This window comes from Rissa tridactyla, chromosome 9 (genome assembly GCF_028500815.1).
Source record: "Rissa tridactyla isolate bRisTri1 chromosome 9, bRisTri1.patW.cur.20221130, whole genome shotgun sequence".
NCBI classification, from domain to species: domain Eukaryota; kingdom Metazoa; phylum Chordata; class Aves; order Charadriiformes; family Laridae; genus Rissa; species Rissa tridactyla.
Genome location: NC_071474.1, coordinates 27,194,570 through 27,217,027, shown reverse-complemented (window position 1 = coordinate 27,217,027; position 22,458 = coordinate 27,194,570). Strand labels below are relative to the sequence as shown.

Genomic DNA, 22,458 nt, shown 5'->3' with positions numbered 1-22,458 from the left:
TCTCTGGGCTGTTTTCGTGCCTCTGTCTCTGTTAAGACTGCGTAAAAGTCAGATTGAAGGTGGATAGAGCGGGGCTCCAGCATCGACATGGAGAGCCATTTTGACCGATGCCATGTCTGGTTTCTGAGATACAGTCTCTGAGCCACGTGCGTGCCAAAGCAAGGCCACCCAAAAAGCGCTGCACCCTGGGCCTGATCCCCACCTTCACTTTGTCCCTTTGCAGCAGTGCGAGACAGACTTTTGGAGCTGGCTGTGGAGGTGCCTCAGCACTGGCTCTGAATTAACCTGGTGGACCAGGGCAGTGGCTTGCGAGGCGCCGCCATCAGCTGTGTCTGAACCAGCAGTTGGGTAGAGCACAGCCATGCTGACACACCTGCTTCTGCTGCTGCCCTGCCAAGTCGTTTCCCCTCGCTTTGTTTTCAAGCCTTCATCTCTTCTTCCTGTCAAGGTCTGCGTAGCCAGGACTGTCTCTCCAGGTGTCTTGACAGCTCTGAGTCCCACATGCTCCTGAAGACAACCCAGGCTTTAACCCAGCCCTGCACCACCCGCTGGGGCAGCAGGACCCTGCTGCTGCCCCTTGGTGCTGACTGAGAGGTTAAAGCACAGGGTGACCAACGCACTTGGTTGGCCAGTGAGGCTTGGAAGGAGTGCTGGAGCATGTTTTGATAGGTATTTTGGGCATGCGTTTGTTCCATTCAGTAAAAACGTTAGAGGGGTGGCTTTACAGCCAACCCCATGCAGTTGCACTGGAGGGGAACACAGGTTTTTGCTTTTCCTGAACAGCATCAATTATGTTTTCAATGTCAGGGTCTTCAGGCTTGGCAGTGTGAGATCTTTATCTCCTGTGTTTCTATCACCAGATTATAATAAAAGCTGTCACTGGTTTTTTGTGTGCTTTCCATGTGTAGCTGCTTAGCAGAAACCCTGTCTCCCCTCCTTCAGGTCGTCAACACCTCTGTATTTATACTGGGTCTCTCATTTTCAGGCTTTCCCTTCTTAGGTTCTGAGGTAACTCAGAATCAACACTTCCCAGCTGAGACAGTGCTTGTGTTCGACAAAACACCAGCCGCTCCTCTGCCTTCCTCTTCACACCCACCCTGTGTTTCTTCTCTAGCTTTAGCACAATTTCTGCTAAGCAAATTGAATGCAACTTCTAGTTTGTTAACAAAATCAGCTGTTCTAGGTTCTGCCATCACTGGTGGTGACAAACACCCCTCCCTGGGATGGTCCCTTCTCTCTGCTTACGCCTTCGGCTCCTGTGCTCAGAGTCTGCAGGGAGCTCAGAGCTGCCGGAGTCATTTCAGCTTTTCTTTTTTTTTTTTTTTATTCTCACAAGCATTTTAATACTCAGTAAACCAGTCTTGTGAGCTGTTACCAGTCTGCACCCCTCTGCCGCTGCTCTGTAGCCTGTTTGCCTCCGCTCAGGAGTTACTGGTAGTGTCTGCATGTGCTGTGGTTAATAAAAGGTAGTTTGCAGGGAAACCTGCCCTTGTATTTCCTGAATTTGCAAGAGCTTCAAGCGGTAAGTGGTGATACTTTCAATCCCTCTATTTTGCCCTAGAGCACAACAGCAACTAAATTGAGAGGGTTTTTTTAGTGTATAGTGATAATATTTATCTGTCAGATCTCCTGGCTGGGTGCAATCACAAGAGGTGGATGGGACACATTTGAGGAGAGCAGTGCCATTTGGAGTAGAAATTACAGTGATGTTCTGGTTGCAAGGAAGAAACTCACTCGAATTCCCTCAGGACAGGCCTGGCACAAGGGACCTGCACAGACATAAAAGGAGGAGAGATTTGGCTGGCAGCATCTTTATTACTGGTACTGATGCATGAGCCAGACTGGATTTCCCAATCCAAGACAGGCAGTCGGGGCTGGCAATGAGCACAGCCCATCTTTTCCCCTCGTCAGCCACAATAAATACAGAGCTCCCTGATGCCAGCTTACAAAGGAGCAGTTTTCAGTGTGCGTAGCAAACTTCAGACTTAAAAACCCAATGCTTTTAAGTGTAATGTGTTGAGCAAGGTCTGCGAGGTCTCTAGCTGTGCCTCGACTGAAGACGCCTGCATGGCTGCTGTGTCGGTCCCCTGCCCACGGACAGGCTGTGGGGCAGAGCGGTCCCATTCAGTTGGCAGCCCTGGGCACACAGTTCAGGCAGGCAGAATCTTGGGAACGTGGCAGCAGGTGCCAGGGTATGGAAATGGGTGAATAAGTAGCAGCAGTGACAAAGAAAAACCCATCCTGCTCCTTTGTGCACCTCTCCGCAGGTCCCAGGATCGGGAGTAGGTCATACTCCTCGGTTGCTCTTCATGGACATCTTTGCTCACCTCAGCTTGGTTTAAGACGCCTTGGCCCATGCCAGTTGTTCCCAGTGAGCAGAGGGGCTGCTCTTGAGGGAACAGCCTTGGAGATGGGGACTGTGTTCTGGGTAGCAGGACCGGCCTCCAGTTTGTAGTGGCTTTGGTAGAGGGGCTCATATATCATCTCTTCGCAAATGTTTCACACCCTTTCCCAGCAGTTTCTGTTGAATTCACTCAGTGTGAGGCATTGCAAGCCCCCAGCCTTCCTCCCTGGCTGCATAAATGCCCTGGCATTCTCCACTTGAATAGAGGGAGGAACATCTCCCCCCTGTCTCAGAAACCAGCTTGGTCCTTGGGCTGGCTCCTGGTTGTGTGGGAGCCCAGGCAGGGACAGCCTGCCTTAAAGGATCTCCTGAAGTTTTGGAGGAATATCTGTGCCACACGTCCTCTGTCAGGATGCCCGAGATTCCTGCTGTACTGGGTGCTGGAAACACATAGGGGTAGATTTGCCTGCACGTTTGTGCAAGCCACATGTACTGCAAGGTTTGGGCTACTATGGGTACACAAAAATACGTACTGACAGCATCTGTTGGGCCCCAGCGTAATCCCGTGCAAACTGGCTAGGCTGGAGAAACCCCTTAAAACAGCATTTACAGTGCAAATGGTGACAGAAGTTCAGCAGACAGACGACACTGTAATTACCGGTGCTTGCACAAAAGAAAACAGTCCAATGGATGCTGCCTTCTCACTACAGCATTGAGGGAGTCACAGCGTTTGAAGATCCGTAAAGAGCTTTTCCAGCAGCAAAAGCTCAAAGATGTCTGGGAGCCAAGGAGAACTGAAAGAGAGAAGAAAATGATTTAATAAAGGGCCGTGGACTGGAGGATCTCTGGGTTTAGTGGTTAAAGTCTCCCATCAGCTGCAGCAGGGCTTGGCTCAGGCTCAAAAGAAGGAAAATTGTAAATCCATCCCAGAGAGAGGATTATTTGGTTCTGCTACACTTAAAGCACCCAGCACTGCTGATTCAGGAGGCTGTGTCTCCTCATCGTGGGGGAGAAAGTGGGACGTATGCTGGAATTGACCTGTCATCCCTTTTCCCATCATCTCAGGAGCTGCTCGCTGTCACTCTGACCTTAGGAAGGGGTCGTCGTTAAGCAAAGACAGGTTAGGACAGCTTGGCTGGTGGTACTGTGGGCTGGATTCTTCCAGACCGCAGCAAGCAAAGTGTTGCCTAGCGTATGAAAGTACTGGTACGAAGATGCTGTCGAGAAACACACTGTCCATGTATGCTTTCTTTTAGAAACCCACAAGGCTAGAAGTACAAAAATAAAAGCAAGGGGTTTGGGGGGGGTGGTGGTGTGTGTGGCCAAAAAAACCCACCCCAGGCCATTTTGTAAGCACACTTGCATTTGTTGCCGTGTGGAGGCTCTAGCTACCAAGGATGGCATCACGTATGCCTGCAAATGTGAACAGCTTTAACTGTAACCCGGAGCTGACAGCGGAGCAGGTCAGAGCAGAGCAGCGATGGGAAGATACCAAGGGCTGTGAGTGGCAGGCTGCTTGCCCCAGGGCCAGTTGAGCCCCTGCTGAGGAGCAGGAGTGCTGCCTTGCAGGCTCTGGTCTGCAGGGGGGATTTTCCATCAGCTGGAATTGGTTTCATTCCCAAACACGCGTCAGGTCTGGTGCTTTATGGTCTTACAAACTCCCCAGCTATAGGGGCTGTGCTCAGACTTCAAACTGAGCAGCTTCTTAGGAGTTTGGTGTGGTGTTGCCTGCCTAGCGGAAGGGCAGCTCCTTCCCCAGTTCAGGCTGGGGGACTGCTCTGGCCGCCAGCACTGAAGCCCTGCTGTGCTTGCAGGGCCTGCCCAATGCCATTTAGGGATCAGAAGCAGTCAAGATCTTTATGGCTCGTTGGTCTGTCTCCTCATGGGGACATCGCTCCTCACAGCACAGCTGGGCTCCTGGGCCTTGTGCTAGCCCACCTGAGACACCTCATCTGGTACGCTCTGTCCTTGACTCTTCCAAGCCCACGACCCACCTGCTCTTGACAAAGCCATGAGGTCTGGCAGATTGTGACACTAGTTAGTTTGGTGTCCTGTTGCTGCCATTCACGTGGAGCATAGACTCTGGATGCTCCTGCAAAATGGTTTTTGTCTGGAGGCTGTTGACAGTCTGAAACAAATTCCGATGTGCGGAACGGTAGACCTCCAAGTGTACCGTAGCAGAGATGCTTTGTCTGACTCTAAGTGATCCTATTTGTCTACCCGAGGCCAGACTAGCCATGGTAACGCTGAGCTCGGTGCAGGCTGATGGTGAATTCAACCACGTAGCTAATTGGGTTACCTGCTTCCAGGTCCTGGAGCTGCAGTTTGTCTCAGGGTCTCCGTACAGCATTGCGGTGTAGACATACAGAAGCTAAGACACGTATTTGGGAATGAGAAGTCTGTTTAATTTGGGCCTGCCCTAATTGCTGGCATGAAATCCTTAATTGTGTCATTAAACTATAAGAATCATCAGTATGCTTTGATCTGACAAATAAAGATGCCTTGTGTTCAGGATGAGTCACAAATCCGTGAGTCAGGAGAAACAAATGGATCGCAAGTAAATGGCGATAAGTGAACAGATTGGAGAGCACAGCATTTTGATGTTGCTAATCAAATTGTGTAAAAGGATTGAAGGCTTTGATGGGTGATCCCAGACAGAGCTTTTTGACTAATATTTTGGTTTTTCTCTTTCTATATGCAGACAACGTTTCCTGTGACTCCATCACTTGCAACAAGCCCCACGATGGCTTTTAGTCCCTACCTGAGTCATGTTTCTCCTGGGATGGGCTTGGTTCCTGCAGAGCTTTTACCAAATACTCCTGTCCTGGTTTCCGGAAATCCTACTGTTACAGTACCAGGAGGCTCTGCTGGGCAGAAACTGATGCGTACGGATAAACTGGAGGTATTTGAACGTCTGATATGATACTGCTGACAGAAAAGAACAGGGCTGTTGCTGTCTGCTAGAATGACCCGATGCAGCATAGTGCAGAGTTTAACTTGCAGCTTTCCCCACGCAGTCTGCCGCTCTCTGCTTGAGCAGATTCTCATGTGGGGGTCTGATTCCAAATCCTTGGAAGTCACTGGAAATTTGGGAGCAGTCTTCTGATTTCAGGGCGCATTCGAGTAAGGCTGGGGTGGTTGTTTTCTGTGTGATCTACCACACTAAAAAATGCAGGTAGATGGTCTGCCCTTTCACTGAGTTGAGTGGGAGATGTTTTGGAAGTAACAGACACTTTGCTCATCTTGAGATCGGTTTACGGAGCTTTTACAGCATGCTTCAAGCATTACGCTGCTGGAAATGCTGGCTACGGGGCTTTGGAAAGACATCTTCTTCCCTGCCCAGCTGGCTGGACGTGCTGGGCCTTGGTGTTGCAGGAGCTGTAAATGTCTTTCAAACCCTAAGCAGAGGATTTGCAGCAGATAAGGGCTGAGGACCTGAATTCAGAGGCCCCTGCAGGTATAAATTATAACCCAGAAAGGTAGCGGAGAAGGGTGTAATTTCAAAACACGTTGTTTTGTGTTACGTACTTTATATTGCTTTGCTGATTCCTTCTGTTCTCAGATGATGTCTCATCTTTCCCTGCGCTGAGTCTGAGAGCGCAGAGCGCACTGGTGCATGATCTATACCATCAGCTATAGACCTCAGCAATTTCTCTTAGTTCCTCAGACAAGGAAACCTTGCAGATCTGTATTGTGAAACCTTTTTCTCTGACTTTGCTGCTTCAGTGCTCATGACTTACGAGGATCTGCAGTATCTTCATAAAGCTAGCAATTTTGGTAACACCTTACAAACGCATTGCAGTGTAATCAAATGCCCTGTCACGTAACCCCAGGGTCAGAGATTTACTGTGGAGGGCAGTAAGACTATTTATGTGAAAGAGGTTCTTATATTTAAGGAAAAATTTGGAAAGATTTAATTTGTTGCAAATAACAGCACCATGCAACATTTAGAATTAAATACCCTAACAGGGATTATGCTCCATAACAAATACATAATCTATCTGAGACACAAATGGCAGAGTTATTAACATTTAAGCTTTAGAGGCAGAGGAGGAATCCTGAGCTCCGTAAGTTTGGGCAAAATGATACGGGCTTCCCGGGGGTCACTTTCCATTCTGCACAAATTCTGTACTTCGCTTGCATTTGGTGATCAGCCTTGGTAGTGTTGTGGGTTTTTTCGTACCCTGCACCAGCTGTGAGGAGCACCAGTTGCCCCAGTGACTGTTGGTATATGTGCTACCCAAGATGAGCATGGATTTAGCATACGCACGTAGTTTAATGTGGCCGACTGAACCGATAACTATGTGTTGAAAATGCTGAACAAAGAGTAACTTGATGTGACTTTCAACAATGTGACTTTCTTTTAAGGTTTGTCGAGAGTTTCAGCGTGGAAATTGCACACGTGGTGAGAATGATTGCCGCTATGCTCACCCTATAGATATTGCAATGATAGACACAAATGAAAATACTGTTACAGTTTGCATGGATTACATCAAAGGTCGGTGCTCTAGGGAGAAATGCAAGTACTTTCATCCCCCTGCACACCTGCAAGCCAAAATCAAGGCAGCTCAACATCAGGTGAACCAGACAGCTGCAGCTGCAATGGTAAGCAGAACTCTTCTCAAGCTGTATTTCCATCGCTAAGTGATCTCATTTGTGTCATACGTGTCACTTGTGGAAAGTAGAGTGCTTTGTAAATGGCTGACTGGAGAGCTGAGAGCACGTGCAGTACGAATCGCATCTCTTCATCCTTTCTGTGTGCTCACCATAGCATGAAGCCCTGAGTGGCGCAGTACTTCTCACCAGCTAGGGACGTGGTGCAAACCCTGCGATTTTCTGACATGACGTCATGACGTGACATGAATGTACGTACAGCAGCACCTGGAACCAACACCTTCCCTGGCTAAGTTGTAGGTGTCAGTTTAGCTTCCTCAGTACACAACAAAAGCAAAAACTGCCCATCCCATAATACATCCTTTCTAGGGGGATCCTGGCCTGTTGAAGTCAGTAGCAAAATTTCCACTGACTTAAAAGCAGACAAAATATCAGTTGTTGGAACTTAGCGAACTTGTGCCTGATGCCTTTCCTGAGGCTTAGTGAAATGACCGGGCTCAAACCCAAGGGTGACTTCCTGACTTGGTTGTTACTTTGGACCTGGTAGAGATGGTCCCACCTGCGTTTCAGCTTGAATTGCGCCTTCTAATATCTACAGCTCTAAAAACAAGTCAAGGAAGACTTACTAGATCAGATTCATAGCTGGAGTAGATGTTTGCCATTCTGTTGGATTTGGTTTAATGGAACGTGTTTATTCCAGAGGTGAGAGAGCTGGGATGTTCAGCCTGGGGAGGGAAGAAGAGCCCTGGGGGGATCTTACCCATATGTGTAAACTCCTGATGGGGAAAGTAAAGGCGACGGAGGCAGGCTCATCTCTGTGGTGCCCAGTTGAAAGGTCAAGAGGCAATGGGCACAAATTGGAATTCAGGAAATTCCGTTTCAACATAAGAAAAAAATTCTTACCATGAGAGTGATCAAACACCGCAACAGGTTGCTTCGTCCTCGGAGATACTCAGAACCTGCCTGGACACAGTCCTGAGCGAGCTGCTCTAGTTGACCCTGCTTTGAGCAGGGTGGTGTGTTGGCCCAGATGGTCTTCAGAGGTCCCTTCCGACCTCATCTGTTCTGTGATAATTATTTTTTTTAATAACTAATATTAAAAAGGTTCTTGCCTCCTTTCTGATTTAAAAGTAAGGCTACTAAAATTTTTCTAAATATCTTTTTTTTTTTTTTTTCTTAAAGACAGTTAAAGAGGTTGCTTTTCATTCATGGTGAAACATGATGCAAAACCAGGAAGATTCTAGAAATTAAACAACTTGCCCTCCTTGTAGCATCAATATTATCTGGAATGTAATTTGAAGAACCAGTTTATACTGCAATATTTATTTGTCCTGCAGAGTTTATTTATTAGATTTCTTGCTATTTTTGTTATTGTTGAAACAAGAGCCCAGGTCTGTTGAAAAATAACCTTCTGAAGTGAAACTTGCGTTTTTACAATTGAATCTTTACTTTTTCACTAATTATCTAGGACACTGCTACTAAACCAAAGCCAGTGCATGTTTTATTCATGCCACTGGCTTCTCTTAAAAATGTAATTAACCTTATTTGTATGCTGTTAACTAGAACCTTTAAAATATTTATTGATGTCTTGTTGCATCACCCCTGCTACCAAAACAGCTTACATTATTCATTGACTTTTCAAGGTTTGATGCATTTACTGTACCTGTTGAGGAATAAGACTTTAATAAAGGGAAGAATGGTGCCCAGTTTTCTTGGATCAAAAAAAACATGCCAGACACATGGGTGTACCTTCTAAAATAGATTTTGAATTACTTCAGACCTAAATTCAGAAGATCTCTCTGAGGGACCTCGTCTTGTGCTTACTTGACATGCACAAGTAGTAGCTTGACACACTTGGTTGAAGTCTGTGCAGCAAAGTCAGGTCCAACTGGGTCAGGCTCATAGTCTCCAGTTGAAGATGGCCTGAAGCACGGGCTTGAACCTCCCTTCTCTACCGGTGGTCCTTCCCTTGCCAGAAGCGCTCCCGCTGACCTCTGCATGGCATGGAGCTGCAGAATGAGGGCTGAAGCCCAGCGCAAATCCCCCTGCGGGTGCTGATCCCCTGGGCGCTCCTCACCTGCTGTGCCAGCTGCAGTGAGGATGCTCTGCAGCACACGTCCCATGATGATGTTTCTTTACTTTTCAAATTTACTGAGGCAGAATAGCTGACTAGCTGCTAGGCCAGGTAATTACTCAGCCACCCCACGTTGTGCATGCCTCGTCTTTTTAATATATTGTATAATGCATTCTTTTTTTTTTTTTTTTTCTTCCTTTCTCTTCGCCTCCCCAAAATGTTGCTCTCTCTTGACACACCTCTGCTTGCTGTTTTTGTTACTGTGCTTGACCCCCCTCCCTGGCCCATTGCCATCATGTGCTCGCTGCCTGCTAATTAAGACTCAGCCAGCTGTCAGATCACTGAAGCGACCGCTGGAGGCAACCTTTGACCTGGTACTTGGACCTTTCACCTTCTCGCTTTGCACGTAACCATCGTAGTCTGCATGAAAGCTTTCCGTCCGCGCTTGGTCTGTGGTGTTAGTGCCTGGGGAGACTGCCCATCCCAGACAGAAATGTTGCAGTGGCCACTCAGATATGCCAATTCTGTGCCCTGGACCCATCTGTTTACAGGCTGCTCTTCGCCTCCTGAAACCCGGCTGCGTTTCGGAGGCAGCGAACAACCTCGGGGGGAAGGCAGCGCTGGGTTTTGAGGTGTTTTTTCAAACAGCAGCAGCTTTGGAGTTGTGAGACGTGATGGTGCAGTGAGAATTGAACTCATTAGGTCTGCGGTGTGTTGGGTATGCCAGAAGACTGGGTGGTGCGGGACAGATCCAGCAACTTTTCGTGGTATGCCCAACAGCACAGCCTTGCCCGGCAGGGTCCGGCTGGTACTGCCCTGCAAAACAGTGTGCTGTGCAATGGGAACGGCACAAATTCAGGATCTCTCCAGTCCTGGCAGTTCCTGGCGTTAGGAGAAGCAGAGGGAAAGAGCCAAGCAGCACCCACATAGATCTGTGCTGGGTCATGTTCGGTAAGCTTGGGAGACTTCTTCTGCTGCAGCTGGCTCTGGTTCCCCCCCCCATACAGCAAAGGGACCTCGCTATGGGTGCCTTTTGCTTCAGGCACAGGATCCGCTCCCAAGGCTTCTGTCTGCAAGCTGTCTTTTTATAAGCTGTTTTTTATTATTTTCTGAGTCTCAAATACGTTCCACCTGTCTTCGTTACACTCATAGTGAGGTAAAAGTCATCTTTCCAGTCTGCTGTCCATCCTGGCTCCGTAGAAGACAACTCTTTCCTGTTCACCACAAATAACGAGGGATCCAGTGCATCCTACAAAAAATGACTTGTTGCCCAGCTGTAGGGGAGGAGAGGGAAGAGTGGACGCAGGGGAGCCCTGAAGCCTTCAATCCAGTGTTGTTCCCCATTCCCAGAGCTGGGAAGCAGAGCTGATCTGCTCCCCTTCCCCTCTGAAAACTTGGTTTTGGGTTTTTTAAGTAGTCAAGAGGCTTCCTTATCCGGGTTTTAGACAACAGCAGTAGGAAACACGGCTAGGGACCAGCTTTCACCAGCAGTCATGGAATTATGGTGTAAGTGACGTGACAGCCTCTCACTCCCCAGTGCTGGCGGCTGGCACAGCCGCATCCCCAAAGCCAGCACGGGCAGTGACCTGCACGGTGCTTTGCTGCCCCCTCCAAGAGCTACCTCTCTATGGAGACACAGTCTGGCGGAGGATGGGAAAGCCCTTTAACTCCCCTACCCTCCTGACCTCTCCTGCTTAACAAACCCCATTGGATAAGTTACTTCTAATAGCCTTCCTGCTCTGAACCATCTGAGGATTTGCAACCACCTTGTTGGAATGTGTCACCTCCTCTGAACCCTTTGGGAAGGCTGCACCGGAGGAGGATTCACGGTGGCCATAAGAGCGTGTATGATCCTCGCCAGGGAATGGGCGCTGCCACTGCCCTCTCTCCGGTCGTGTTGTGTTCGTAGTGCCTTGGACTGAAGATGTGGACTCAGCCCCACTTTGCAAAGTGCAAAGGGGTGAAAGCGTGGTCTGCTCCCGGGAGACAGCCATCTGAGGGGAACTTTGAGGTGCAATTAAATTGTCGGAAAGGTTTAATCCAGCCCTTGTCTTGCAAAAAATAACAAGGGAGGGTTTTTCACCAGCACGTGGGAAATTTTGACTTTGGCATGCAGCGCATTTTTATCTGTCAGTCATGCTGAAAGATTGCCTTCCACGCCATGCAGAGAAGTGGCACAAACCTCTTTGTTCAGATGCTTGTGTTCCAGCAGGAATGTGGCTTTCCCAGTGCAAAAAGAAGAGAGTGCCTGGCATTTTTGTAGTGGGAATTGTTCCACTGGGATTGGTGCAGGCTATCACATGGATACTGGAGTGAATTAACCCTTTCAGCAGTGCAGACAGGCTGATCGTGTTGCATAGGTTGCATACCAACGTGCGCGCACAAATACACGGCAAACACAGAAAGTTAGAAAAGATTAGTCAGAGGTCACTGCTACATCTGTGATGGTCAGAGCTTGTCCAGAGGGAAATCCCAAGCAGCGAGATGAGGTAAACTCACCAAGTAAGGATTTAGTCTAGCTCCTGTCCTGCAGTGGAGAGGCACTTGCTGCAGAATTTGGTAAGGTCAAAATGTGGTGAGGAGTCTCCCATTGCCTTTTGTAGGTGCTACAAGACACTCTTGGGGGATTCCTTCAGAACCAGGACATGGTGCAAGACAGAACTGTCTCCCCATAAGCTATTACAGTTCCTGCAGGTCCCGAGACCATTACAGACACTCTGGCCCATTTCAGACGAGACACGCTTGCGCCAATGTCCCTGCCAGATCCCTGTGCAGGAGCTGTGTTGGCCCCAACTTAATCGCGTGCAATTTTAGACACCTGGGCATTTGTAGATAGCCTTTCAGTGAGTGTTCTCCTGACTTTAGGCCCGTACGTCAATGCAAGGGCTGAAGAAGTGGTGAAGCCAGATCCTTCTGTATCCCTAGGCCCTCTGGCACCTTGGTATCTGAAATTAGACGGGTTGGCAACAGGAGGAGTGCGTCTTCAGGGCGTGCTCCTGTATGGATGCTCCCCCAACTGCTGGGATGGGAGAGGTGACCCAGAAGGCTGCATCAAGCCAGAAGCAGACGGAGACAGGCTCCTGGCTTCTGTGCCCACAGAGCCCACCTGGCAGAGCTGGCCTTCAGGTTGCACAGCAGCTGCTGCAGTGTGCTCATTTCACTAGAAGGCTTTGGAAATGTTGCATTTATTTGGGTTTCTCCACCCAGCCGCTGTTGAGGGAGCAGTGGGGGTGCTTTCTCTCTCTTGCTCCCAAGGGGCTGTAGGAGGCTAGGGGCAAGGGTGATGTTGGCGAGATGATGGGGAAGACAGTTGTGCCTTGACGTCCCTATGGCCTGCGGGTGTTCGTATGCTCGCTCTGACTGCAACGCTGGGCTCAGGGATTGTCCTGTAAGGAGCCAGGACATCACAGCAAGGTCTCAAAGCCTTCAGCTGTTCTGCTTTTGGCACTGCCATTATGGGATAATGGGCATTTTGGAGTGGTGACAGCCTTTGGCCAAGAAGCAAAGAGTCAAAAGTCCATTATGTGCCTGGCAGAGTTGCTTTGCTATAATTAGTAATTTTTTTTCTGAGGGGGATTTTGGAAGCATCTGAAAAAGAATGTTTTGCAATCATGCACAGTGAGGAGCACGAATTTAAGCAGCAAGTTCTTCAGTCACTGTGTAAGTGGAGCTGCTCCAGTCTCTACAAGCTGCAAATCTGTCCCATGCCTGAAGGAACGTTCACGCAGCCATCATTAAATAGGCGAGATGTAGATACGGTCAGATTTAACATAGATATCAATGAAGGCTTCCCTAGAAATGGAAACTCTTAGAGGTTTACCTAAAAGATCTTCTCTCAAAATACGGACCTTAAGCAAAAGGTTTTGGTTGTCTGTGTGTGAGAATGTTGTCCCGTGTTTGACTGCTGTCTTTTGGTTCTAGCCAGAAGAAGTCTGGAAAGATTACGTCCTAGTGCTAGCACTGGATGCCTGCTAGCATTAGCAGAGGATGTGTGCATGTCTGAGGGCAGTTTTGCAAATGCAATTTCTTCTTCCAATTTTCTTTTTTTTTTAATATTAAAACCACACAAAAGCCACCATGTGAAGAGGTAGGATGGAGTAATGTTTTGCCTGCAAGTGTCTTGCTTAACATTTCTCAGATGAGCAGTCTCCTATGGCAAATTAAATTTAAAGTGAAACCTGTTTCTAGATGGTGACAAACTGTTGCAAGCTTTCGCTTATATTCTGTTGTGTGTTGATCTTCATAACGCTTTAAAATCTCTACTTATGTCCTCTCTTCCGAGTACTGTGTGTTTGTAGCCTTAGCCCTTCATTAGCTAAACCTCCTCCATTACCTACCCTTCACTGTCACCTACTAAAAAATTAGAAAAGGAGTGATAACCCTGTTTTTCAGCCATTGCTTTGCTACATGATATAGACTAACACAACTAGGCAGAAATGACCTGATTCTGCATGACTTCCACGTGCGTAAATCTCATTGACGTCAACGGGAGCGTTACGTGCAAAAAGGACTGCAGGGCATAATTAAAAAGGACCCTTTTCTATCACAATGTGGAGAAAAAAATGTGGTTTCTACTTGGGTACAATGAAAAGATGTAAATCATTAGAAACATTCCTGTCTCCTAAGAACCTGACATGCTACTTTGCTGTTGAGACATGCTTGGGTGAATGATGAGTAACTCACCGAGAAAAAGTTCCTGAGTCGGGTTAATGCTTTTTACCAAGTCTGATCATGAAACAGGTTTGACAGGGTGGAATAAACCCAGTGGTGTGATAGAACAAAAAGAGAGGATTTGCCTGATAGCGAGGTCCACCTAAATCTCGGTTCAGACACCAGACTTGTGAATGGCTTTTTCCATTGTTAATGACGAGTGAGCAGTATTTAACTGTTGGAGGCCAGCTCCTAGAAATTGGGAGTGGATCCAAATCCGCTGGTGGTGCAGGCGGTGGAGAATCAGGCCTGTTCTTGACCACGTCGAGACGAGTGGAAATGCATTTGACTGTGAACGTAATGTTACGGGTATAATTGGCGACAGCTACGGCTTTACCGCCTGGACACATGGGTCGGCTGCACGCAACTGTGCACGCTTCCGCACATGCACTCGTACGTAGAGGGAGGTGTTGGGACAGGCAGAGGCAAGCATCCCTTGTTCTTCCATGGCATTTGTTCCTTATGCTAATTTTATTGGATTTTAGTAGTCATCTGCTATATTTCTCTTAGCTGGTTTGGTTTTTTTAAAGACTTGTTGCCTGCAACTGCTCTTTGTAGTACCCTGTCCAGGTGATCACCTCTCACCTTCCTCCTCCTCGTGCCTTTTTTTCCCCTGTGTGCCCAAGTCAGTCCTGGTGAAAAGCTCCCTTAGCATCCCTCTGCCTCAACTCGACCCCTCCTCCTGGTGCACTTACTAACTGCTTACCTAGTGAAGTTGTGGTTTCACTTACTCCTCCTGCTGTGATTTAGCCGCCCTTCTCTTCCCTGTCTCACTAAGTTGTCACAGTTGCAGGTGATTCGCAGCCGAGACCCCCTGTTATTTATTGCATGCTTGACCTACATCTGGGCCCCTTTTTTCACTCCGCTTGTCTTTAATGACTCCCTTATCCACAGGCCCTGCCGCCTGGTGCACTTCAACCTTTACCAAAGAGGCCAGCACTTGAAAAAAACAATGGTGCCACCACAGTCTTTAACCCAAGCGTTTTCCACTACCAACAGGCTCTAGCCAACATGCAGTTGCAACAGCCTACGTTCATCCCTACAGGTAAGTGTCTCATTGCTTTCCCCAGCATCGTAGTTGTCTTTTTATGACCTAGGCGTTGAGCTAATGAGCAGATCTCTAAGAGCCCCTAGTAACAGAGTATTAGTATGTAGTTTTGGGGTAAAAATGGATGAAAAGTTAATGTTTAATGTTTGACTTCTTTTTTTTTTCCCCTTCACCTACTACAATTCAGAGCTTTTCACTTGTAAAGATCCCTTCTTAGCCTTTTTTTGTTTGGTTTGGGGATTATTATTTTTTTTTAAGCAGTCAAACTAAGAAAAATGTCTGCACGTTTCTTGAATTCATACTTGCTGTTTCTTCTCCTTATGGTTCAAGTAGTTAATCCCAAATTAATTCTTTGACTCTTGCGTAGCGCTCGCACAGACTCATGTTAAAATGTCTTGCGGGCCTCTATGTAGATCCGCCTGCTGACTTGAAGCTGCAGGTATCCTTCTGAGCTTCTGCCTCAGTGACCTACATGTTCCAGCAGCCATGGTGTTTACAGAGGGAACTGTTCCTCTTTAGTAAATACGAATTACATAATCCTCTTTAAAGGCATATATTTCCCTTTTGCTTGTCTTTTGACCAGTACGATAGCCTAAGCTTTTCAAAAGCAATTTAACTCCCAGCTTTTAAGGTCTCGGAGTAAAATTGAAAGATGCAATTCATACAAGGACTTGAAATACTGATGTGGCAGATGTGACTGATGACTAGCCAATTAACCGCTGAAATGAAAAACAAAACCTGCTTAGAGTAGTAAGTATTATAAGTGGCTGAATTAGGAATATTCCAGAATTGAGCGCTCGTTTTTCAGTATCATTATTGTCATTGCAGAGCATCGTAAGAAAATGAAGGCCCAGTGTTTTTAATGTTTGGTGCTGTATTCACTTGCTGGATGATATTTACAAAAATATACCAAGTGTTTCTCTGGGCTGGCCCCTCCAGGTGAATGCCGTGGACCTGCACCTTGGCCTTGCCGCTCCTTGCGGTCAGGGGAAAAGCTTTAGAGACAGTCCTGTACTGAGACCAGACTGTCTCAGGTGTGAGTGTGGGTCCAGAGCTGGGACCTAGACCCTGTGCTCGTGTGACCTTGCTGTTATGGGCGCACTTGGGCACGCTCAGAACTTGGCGGCTGCCAAGGTGTTCTTCCAGGGAAGTGGAGGTTTTTACGGAGAGACAGGGGGAGGGACTCAGCTATCAGCCTCCCGCCTTGTGCTCTGCAAAGTGCCCTTGGAGGGGATGGGCTGGGCTGACCTTACCGCAGCTCTGTTAGGTGCCAAGGGAAATACCTCTCCGGGAAACACTGACGCCTTTGAGAATGCCAAGTCCCCCAGCTGGCTACACGCTCCTCTTCCTCAAGGTCGCCATTGCCAAAGTTGACATAAGGACATGCGTTTCTCATGCGAGCACCATAAATTAGCTCTCACCCAGCACTCTCAGCGTGCTGCTGTGCCGTGGCTCGTGGCAATGAAATTATGCGCAGGGCTGATGCGTAACAGGTCTGTTTGCTGGCACCGGCTCTCATCTGCAGACATTAATGCTGGATAGAGCAGCGCACTTCCAGTCAGAGGACGGATCGCTGATGAATTTACGTTACGCATCCCCATTTTCCCTCATGCGTAAGACTGCAGGTCTGGTCTCAGCTGTTGCAGTGCTCTGGAAAGCAGAGCAGAGAGGAGGCACGTAGGAGCTCACACCGAGGGGAGCGAAAGTCAGCTGTTGCTTTTCTTAGTTTCTCCGGTTCAGCTATTGAGAGATCGGCATCGTGGGTTGCCATGGCAGGGGGGAAGGTCAGGGCGTCTGTTGAAAATGGCATCATCACTACAATTGCTTCAAGTCCAGAAAAACACCTGCCTCTTTCAGCTTTAACTAGAGACTTCGAATCCTGGTCCCAGCTTGCAGGAGGAAATTGCTTTTGGAAAGTCAGTTTTAACATGAGCATGACGTTCCTCTAAGGGCAATTTGTTTTCTTTTGACATGATCAGAAAGAAGGCAACATACGCGATACCCAAAAAAACCCAAACAACCCTGATTTCTAGGGTAGATCATATAATTTAATACCAGGGTGGGAGAAGAAATATATTCTCCACTACACAAGAATTCAAGAATTAATTTGGTTTGCTATGATCTCTTAGAACTGGTTTTAAACTATTTATGTACCAATATGCAGAATCTGTTTGCATGTGCTTAAATATTGAATGCTGCAAAGAGAATACCTGCTTTTTAGTTAAAGTGATTTCTAACACTGAGGCTTCACTAATGAAATATCCCTTTTGTTCATCTTTCCACGCTTCAATGCATGGTGTGCAGGGTCAGTTCTGTGCATGACACCCACTGCAAGCGTTGGTAGGTTTTTCTACACAAACTTCTCAACTTTTCCTAATCTGAAAGAGACAGCAAGTTTAGTATGCATCAGTGAGAACCTGGGTGGCTGAGTGGTGTGACTGTCTATCCGCTGTCTTCTTTGAGGCTTAAATGGTTGTATCCCTTTTAATTTCTGTGCAGTGCAGTGTTTCGTGTGACTAATAAGAGAATCCAAGGTGATGTGTTCCCACGCCTATTTAGTTCCGCTGCAGAGATAAAAAATTGTCACTTAAATGTCTTTACAAGCCATTTAAGTCATCCAACAAAAGGAAATAGCAATGGGAGGATCCTGTTGGTTTATTTTTTTTGTATCAGGCATTAGGTGGATTAGAGTTTGGATTTTTGGTTGTCCTTCTGAGGACATTTTAGGGGACTGGTTTAATAAAGGTGCTAAGGAGGAGCACGTCTGGGGTCAGCCCTTCTGCCAGACCAGGGCGCTGATGTACAGCGAGAGAAGCAAGGCTTAGACCATGGTCTGGCTGGCGATTCATCTCTTCGGTGAAGTGTCAGCCGTGCAGGTACAAGGGACAATAGGGAGGTACCGATGCTGGTGCATGTGGGAGGCAGTGAGGCGTCAGGGCTGAGTACACATGCTCATTGCTGCTGCAGGCATCCAGGATGTTCAGGCTCAGCATCTGGGTCCTACTGGGAACCTGTGCAGGTCTTGGAGGGATCTTCCCCTCTGTGTACAGCTGCTGGCCACAGCAGGATGGGTGAAAGCTGAGCTTTCATTCTCCAACCAAGGTTATACAAGACGACCAGCATCCAGGTGCGTGCCTGCTTCAGCCAGAGGGAGAGAGGCAGGAGCAAGAGCCCTGGGGAGGGTGCAAGGCTTTTGGGGAGCGGGTCTGAAAGCTTTGGCAGGAATGGCTAAGCACCCTGCTCTCGAACCTCCCCATCCCTAGAGCGCAGGGACGACGCACCACTTGCATGATGGGGAGCTGAGCCCTTCAAACACACCTCTGCCTGGAGGAAACCCCAACCCATGTGCTCCAACGTGGCTGGAGCCCCCCACCAGGGCTGGCCACGTCTGCTGGGGTGGAGGGGAAGGCAAGTCTGCTGCCCCGCTGCATGTTTGTGGGGATGCCAGGACCTTCGAATGAGCTCCCCAGCCCTGCAAACCTCCCCTGGGTTTGGGGGATGCCCGTGTGTGCCCCGGAGCATCCCCTCCAGCACCGTGGGATGCGCAGCTTCAGGAGGCTGCCAAGCTCCCTGCTGCTGCGTTGTCCTTCCAGATGCTCTTTCTGCAAACTGTAGCTGTCGAGATGCATTTGTGTATTTTACCCTCTTGGCCCCCTCCCCTCTCCATCCTCCCCCCCCGCCCCAGCCCTCCAAGAGGGGAGTTCTGCCAAACCCTCTAGGTGGAAAGGAAGCACGCTGAATTTGTACAGAGAGAGCTCGGGTTGCCAGCCGCGCGTTTTCCATGCCTCCAGCTCTGTCCCGTGCCGAAACGTTGTCCCCGCTAGATAGAGGCAAGAAAACCCGGTGAAAGGGCTGCGGCAGTCGCTGCAAAGTGCATCATGTATCTGTGGTTGCTGGCGGGGACAGGGTGGGGAGGGAAGGGGACAAGCTTTCCCAGGTGGGTGGGAGGGTGCGCTTGCCAAAATGTCCCCACCCAAAGGAACATGCACTGGCTGTGTCTAACTCCCCACGGGTGCGAGCTGATGTGGGCTTTTGCTAGCACACCCACCCTCTCCCCCCTTTGGAAATTTGGCCCTTGGAGTCTAATACATCATTGTTCTGCTTATAAATGTACTAAGTGTTGAGAATGTTTTGGTTTTTTCCTTAATTATAATTGTAATTGGCTTTTCCCCTTCTCTCTTGTTTATTTTTTTTCCCAACGCTGTCTTGCTTTGCACTGTGATTGCATGCTGCGCCCCGATGTGTCCTTCATGACGATGTCACATGGCTTGTTGCTGTGATTCCTGCCACGCCCCCAAATCCACCACATGTTGCCATGGTTACATTTAAAAAAAAAAAAAACAAACAAAAACAAAACAAAACAAAAAAATATATATATACGCTCCACCCTCCCGTATGTCGCTTCCATGGTTCCCTTCCGAAAGTGCCCATGATGCACGGTGCTACGCCCACCACTGTGTCTGCAGCAACAACTCCTGCCACCAGCGTCCCCTTCGCTGCAACAGCTACCGCCAATCAGGTTTGGCCCTTTCAATGGCTTTCTTTCACGTGTTCAGATCTCGAGGACCGGGCGAGGGCCGGATCCTGCGTGGGGCCGAGCGCCTTCCCGACCCGCTCAGCTCGGCGCAGGCTCGGGCGCGCAGAGGCAGTGTGTGCGTGCGTGCGCGCGCGTGTGTGTGCGTGTGTGCGTGTGTCCGGGGATCGGTGGTGAGGGATGGGCGGCGAGCCCGGCTGGAGCGTAGGGATGGGCGATTGGCAGGGGTCCAAGCGCTTCTCCAAAAAAAAACACCCCCGTGCCCCCTCGGGTCCTGAAAAACCGGGCTGTAAAACTCCTGACCATACCGTCAAGACCTGCAGCACTTCTGCTTTCAGTCTCAAGCAGAAATACCACCCCGAGCATCCTTCCTCCGTGGTATTTTGGCATGTCCTCTCCTGGCTGGAAAGTGGAAGTGAAAACACAAAGTGGCTTCCCCCCACCGCAAGATTGGACTCTAAAAACATCCCCCCCCCCCAAAAAAAAAAAAAAACCAAACCCAACCAAAACCCAAAAAATTGGGAGCAAGGCTATGAAGTGTGAAGCTTATTTACACCAGTAGCGTCACCCATCCCTACAGAAGTGACTCTGGATGTGCAGTACGTGCCATTGTAGCACTGCCATAAGTGTACAGGATTTCATGCATGTCTGCCGAGCCATAATTCTCTCCAAAACTTTCCTCTGAAGATACTGAGTTGTGATGGCTGCTTCCGCACCAGTCCTGAACTGTATATGCACAACCTGTCCTAGTGATGCTTCCTGATAATTTGGTGTGCCACAACTTTTCCCGATTAGACCAGAAACATTTCAAACACTTTTTTTTTCTTGTTTTTTTTTTTAATTTTTCCCCTCAGTACTAATTTTAGCATTTTTATTTGTCATGCTCTCAGGTTTAGAGCTATTGCAAAGAAAATGGGGTGTCACTTTGTTCTGTAGGAGGCTGTTAGCCATGACAAATGTCAGTAATATCTCAGGGGGCTTCCTCTAGTCTTTTGCTAGCGCAAGGTCACGAGGCTTTCAGTAGAAGTTTCACCTGCGTAAGACCTAGGCAGTGTTTTACTGCTCACAGTAGGGATTGCTAGTGTTTTTCTGTGCTTTGTTGTTATTTTCAGGTTGAGCAGTATACTCATACTGGTCATGGGAAGAAAGCAGAAATTCCTGTGCAGCGTTGCTCTGTGGCTGTGTGAGTCCTGTTTCAGCCAGATAGTTCAGGGCATTTCTGTCTTACTCGTAGTCTATGGAGTTAAAATCCCAGTACAATCAACACAAGGCATCAGTAGTGATGCAGCTATGTTGTACTTAATGTGTGGCAAAATAAAGGCATCTTGGGCGTGGATCCCGTTTTATAAGACACTGATGTACTTACTAACCTGAAACTGAAGACAGAATGAGCAGCCCGATCTCAAGACAATGTTTTAATGTGTTGTGTTCTTTGTTTTTTTTGCTGTAGATATCCCAGTTATCAGTAGATGAACTGAGTAGCAGCATGTTTGTTTCACAGATGTAGAAGTTCCCGACAGAACAGTAAGTTCCCTTTCGGTATTTCTCTCTATGGTGGACTGCTTTGTAGGAGGGCGCTGCATCCCCCAAAAGGGGGGCTGGCTCGGGCAGAGGGACGGAGCCTGTGGGACCCCAGTGGCTTCACATTCCGCCTACTCAACTGAAACACAGCAGCTGCAGCACAGATACGGGCCCGCCCCACGGCTTACAACAGGCAGCATCCCCTTGTCGTGTCTCCTGTGTTACGGCGTTTGTAGCCTCCCCTCTCGCATCCCCCCGAGTCTGATGGCTGTGTTTACAGGTTACTCTCGCTCTGCGTGGCTCCCAGCTGCCTGCAGGTGCCTCAGGGATTTGCACTATTGATGGCAAAGACTGGTCTGGTAATGAGTCAGCTGAAAAGGCGTAACTTCTCTTTTGCTGTTAGTGGCATACTTTCCTGGGGTAAGCAGGATTGGGTCGTCACCAGCTGCTGTGCGTCTGCAAGGCTGGCTTGGTTCGAGCAGAGATCTGCCGTTCAGCTGCAGTGGGGGCCTGGCTCATGGTGGGTTTCTTCAGAGGTCTTTGTACGTGTTTAAGATGAGGATGAGTGCCACAAGCAACATATCCTTCACGCTACCTGCAGGTCCTGGGCTCCTGGGCTTCTCTGAGTGGGAGCGATGGAGAAGTTTGTCCTTTTCTTTGACTTACAGAGCATCACTTCACAGCCGTAGCAGCAGCGTCATTTTTCCATTGCTTTTATTTGTGAGTGTTCACTGATGTTCATGAGATAAAATCCCTTGAGGGTTTCAGTTAATCGCTCTACTTTTTTACCCTAAAAGAGTAAAGAGTAAGTTCAGCCAATTCAAGAAGAGGTCACAAGATTTTCCCAGTGCAGGCCATTTAGTATACACAGGTGTACAACCCGCTTCTTCCTTAGGTCACGTAGGCAAGTGCTTGAACTCTGGAAAATAATTTAGCAAGCAATTCTCTAATTATATCTTTAGCAATCAACAGAAAATACTCATATTGGTAGTGGCCTTTATCTCTGCCGCTGTAAATAAACTACTGTACGTATAAATGGCGCACTAACTGTGGCCATGGACCCCTGTTAGTCTAGGGGTGAACGCTGAGCTATCCCTGTTAGAGAAAATGGGTGTTACACAGTGTACTTAACTGCTCTCCCAAACAACAGGCAGACGTGACGCCTGACATGTTAGCCCATTTCCATAACACATGCAAAGAGTCCGTTCCACCCGATATGGAGGTTATTTGCATGGGAAGAGCCTCGTTCTTGAGCTCTTTGAAATTGTTTTCTGCATTTATTTCAGGAAGCTTCTTTTTTCTTGATCCTTTTCACTTTTATGTACGTGTGCTTAAACTCACGCTGTCAATAGTTAGTGATTTCAGACTCGGCAGGGAACTTCCATAGGGTATATTTCTTTAGCGAGTAGGGAGCACGGTGCAGTCCGTCGAAATAAAGCATCACCCGCGCTGCTAAGGACTGTGAAAAACCTCTGCTTGGAAGAAGGAGGGTCCACATGTTGAATTTGCTGGGATTTGCTGGGGATCAGGCATGGAGAGGGTCTAGGTCAGAGACTTCGCCAGGACGGTGTGAGTGCGTCCGTGAGCCACCGCTCTGCCACTTGTCCCCTTAA

At 48.3% G+C, this 22,458-nt stretch overlaps 1 protein-coding gene across 14 annotated transcripts in view; it reads left to right on the top strand.

The window, feature by feature from the left end:
- The window catches only part of MBNL3 (muscleblind like splicing regulator 3), a 98,673-nt gene that overhangs the window by 67,446 nt on the left and 8,769 nt on the right, over window positions 1-22,458 (top strand). For 5 of the 14 annotated variants that reach the window (XM_054213482.1, XM_054213481.1, XM_054213483.1 and 2 more), the window contains 6 exons: window positions 5,046-5,246; window positions 6,713-6,949; window positions 14,637-14,787; window positions 17,095-17,130; window positions 19,215-19,309; window positions 20,775-20,848. In XM_054213482.1, coding sequence (XP_054069457.1) covers window positions 5,046-5,246; window positions 6,713-6,949; window positions 14,637-14,787; window positions 17,095-17,130; window positions 19,215-19,309; window positions 20,775-20,831 — 777 coding nt within the window. In that variant the 3' untranslated portion in view covers window positions 20,832-20,848. The other 9 variants (XR_008468315.1, XR_008468314.1, XR_008468317.1 and 6 more) reach the window with 7 other exon arrangements.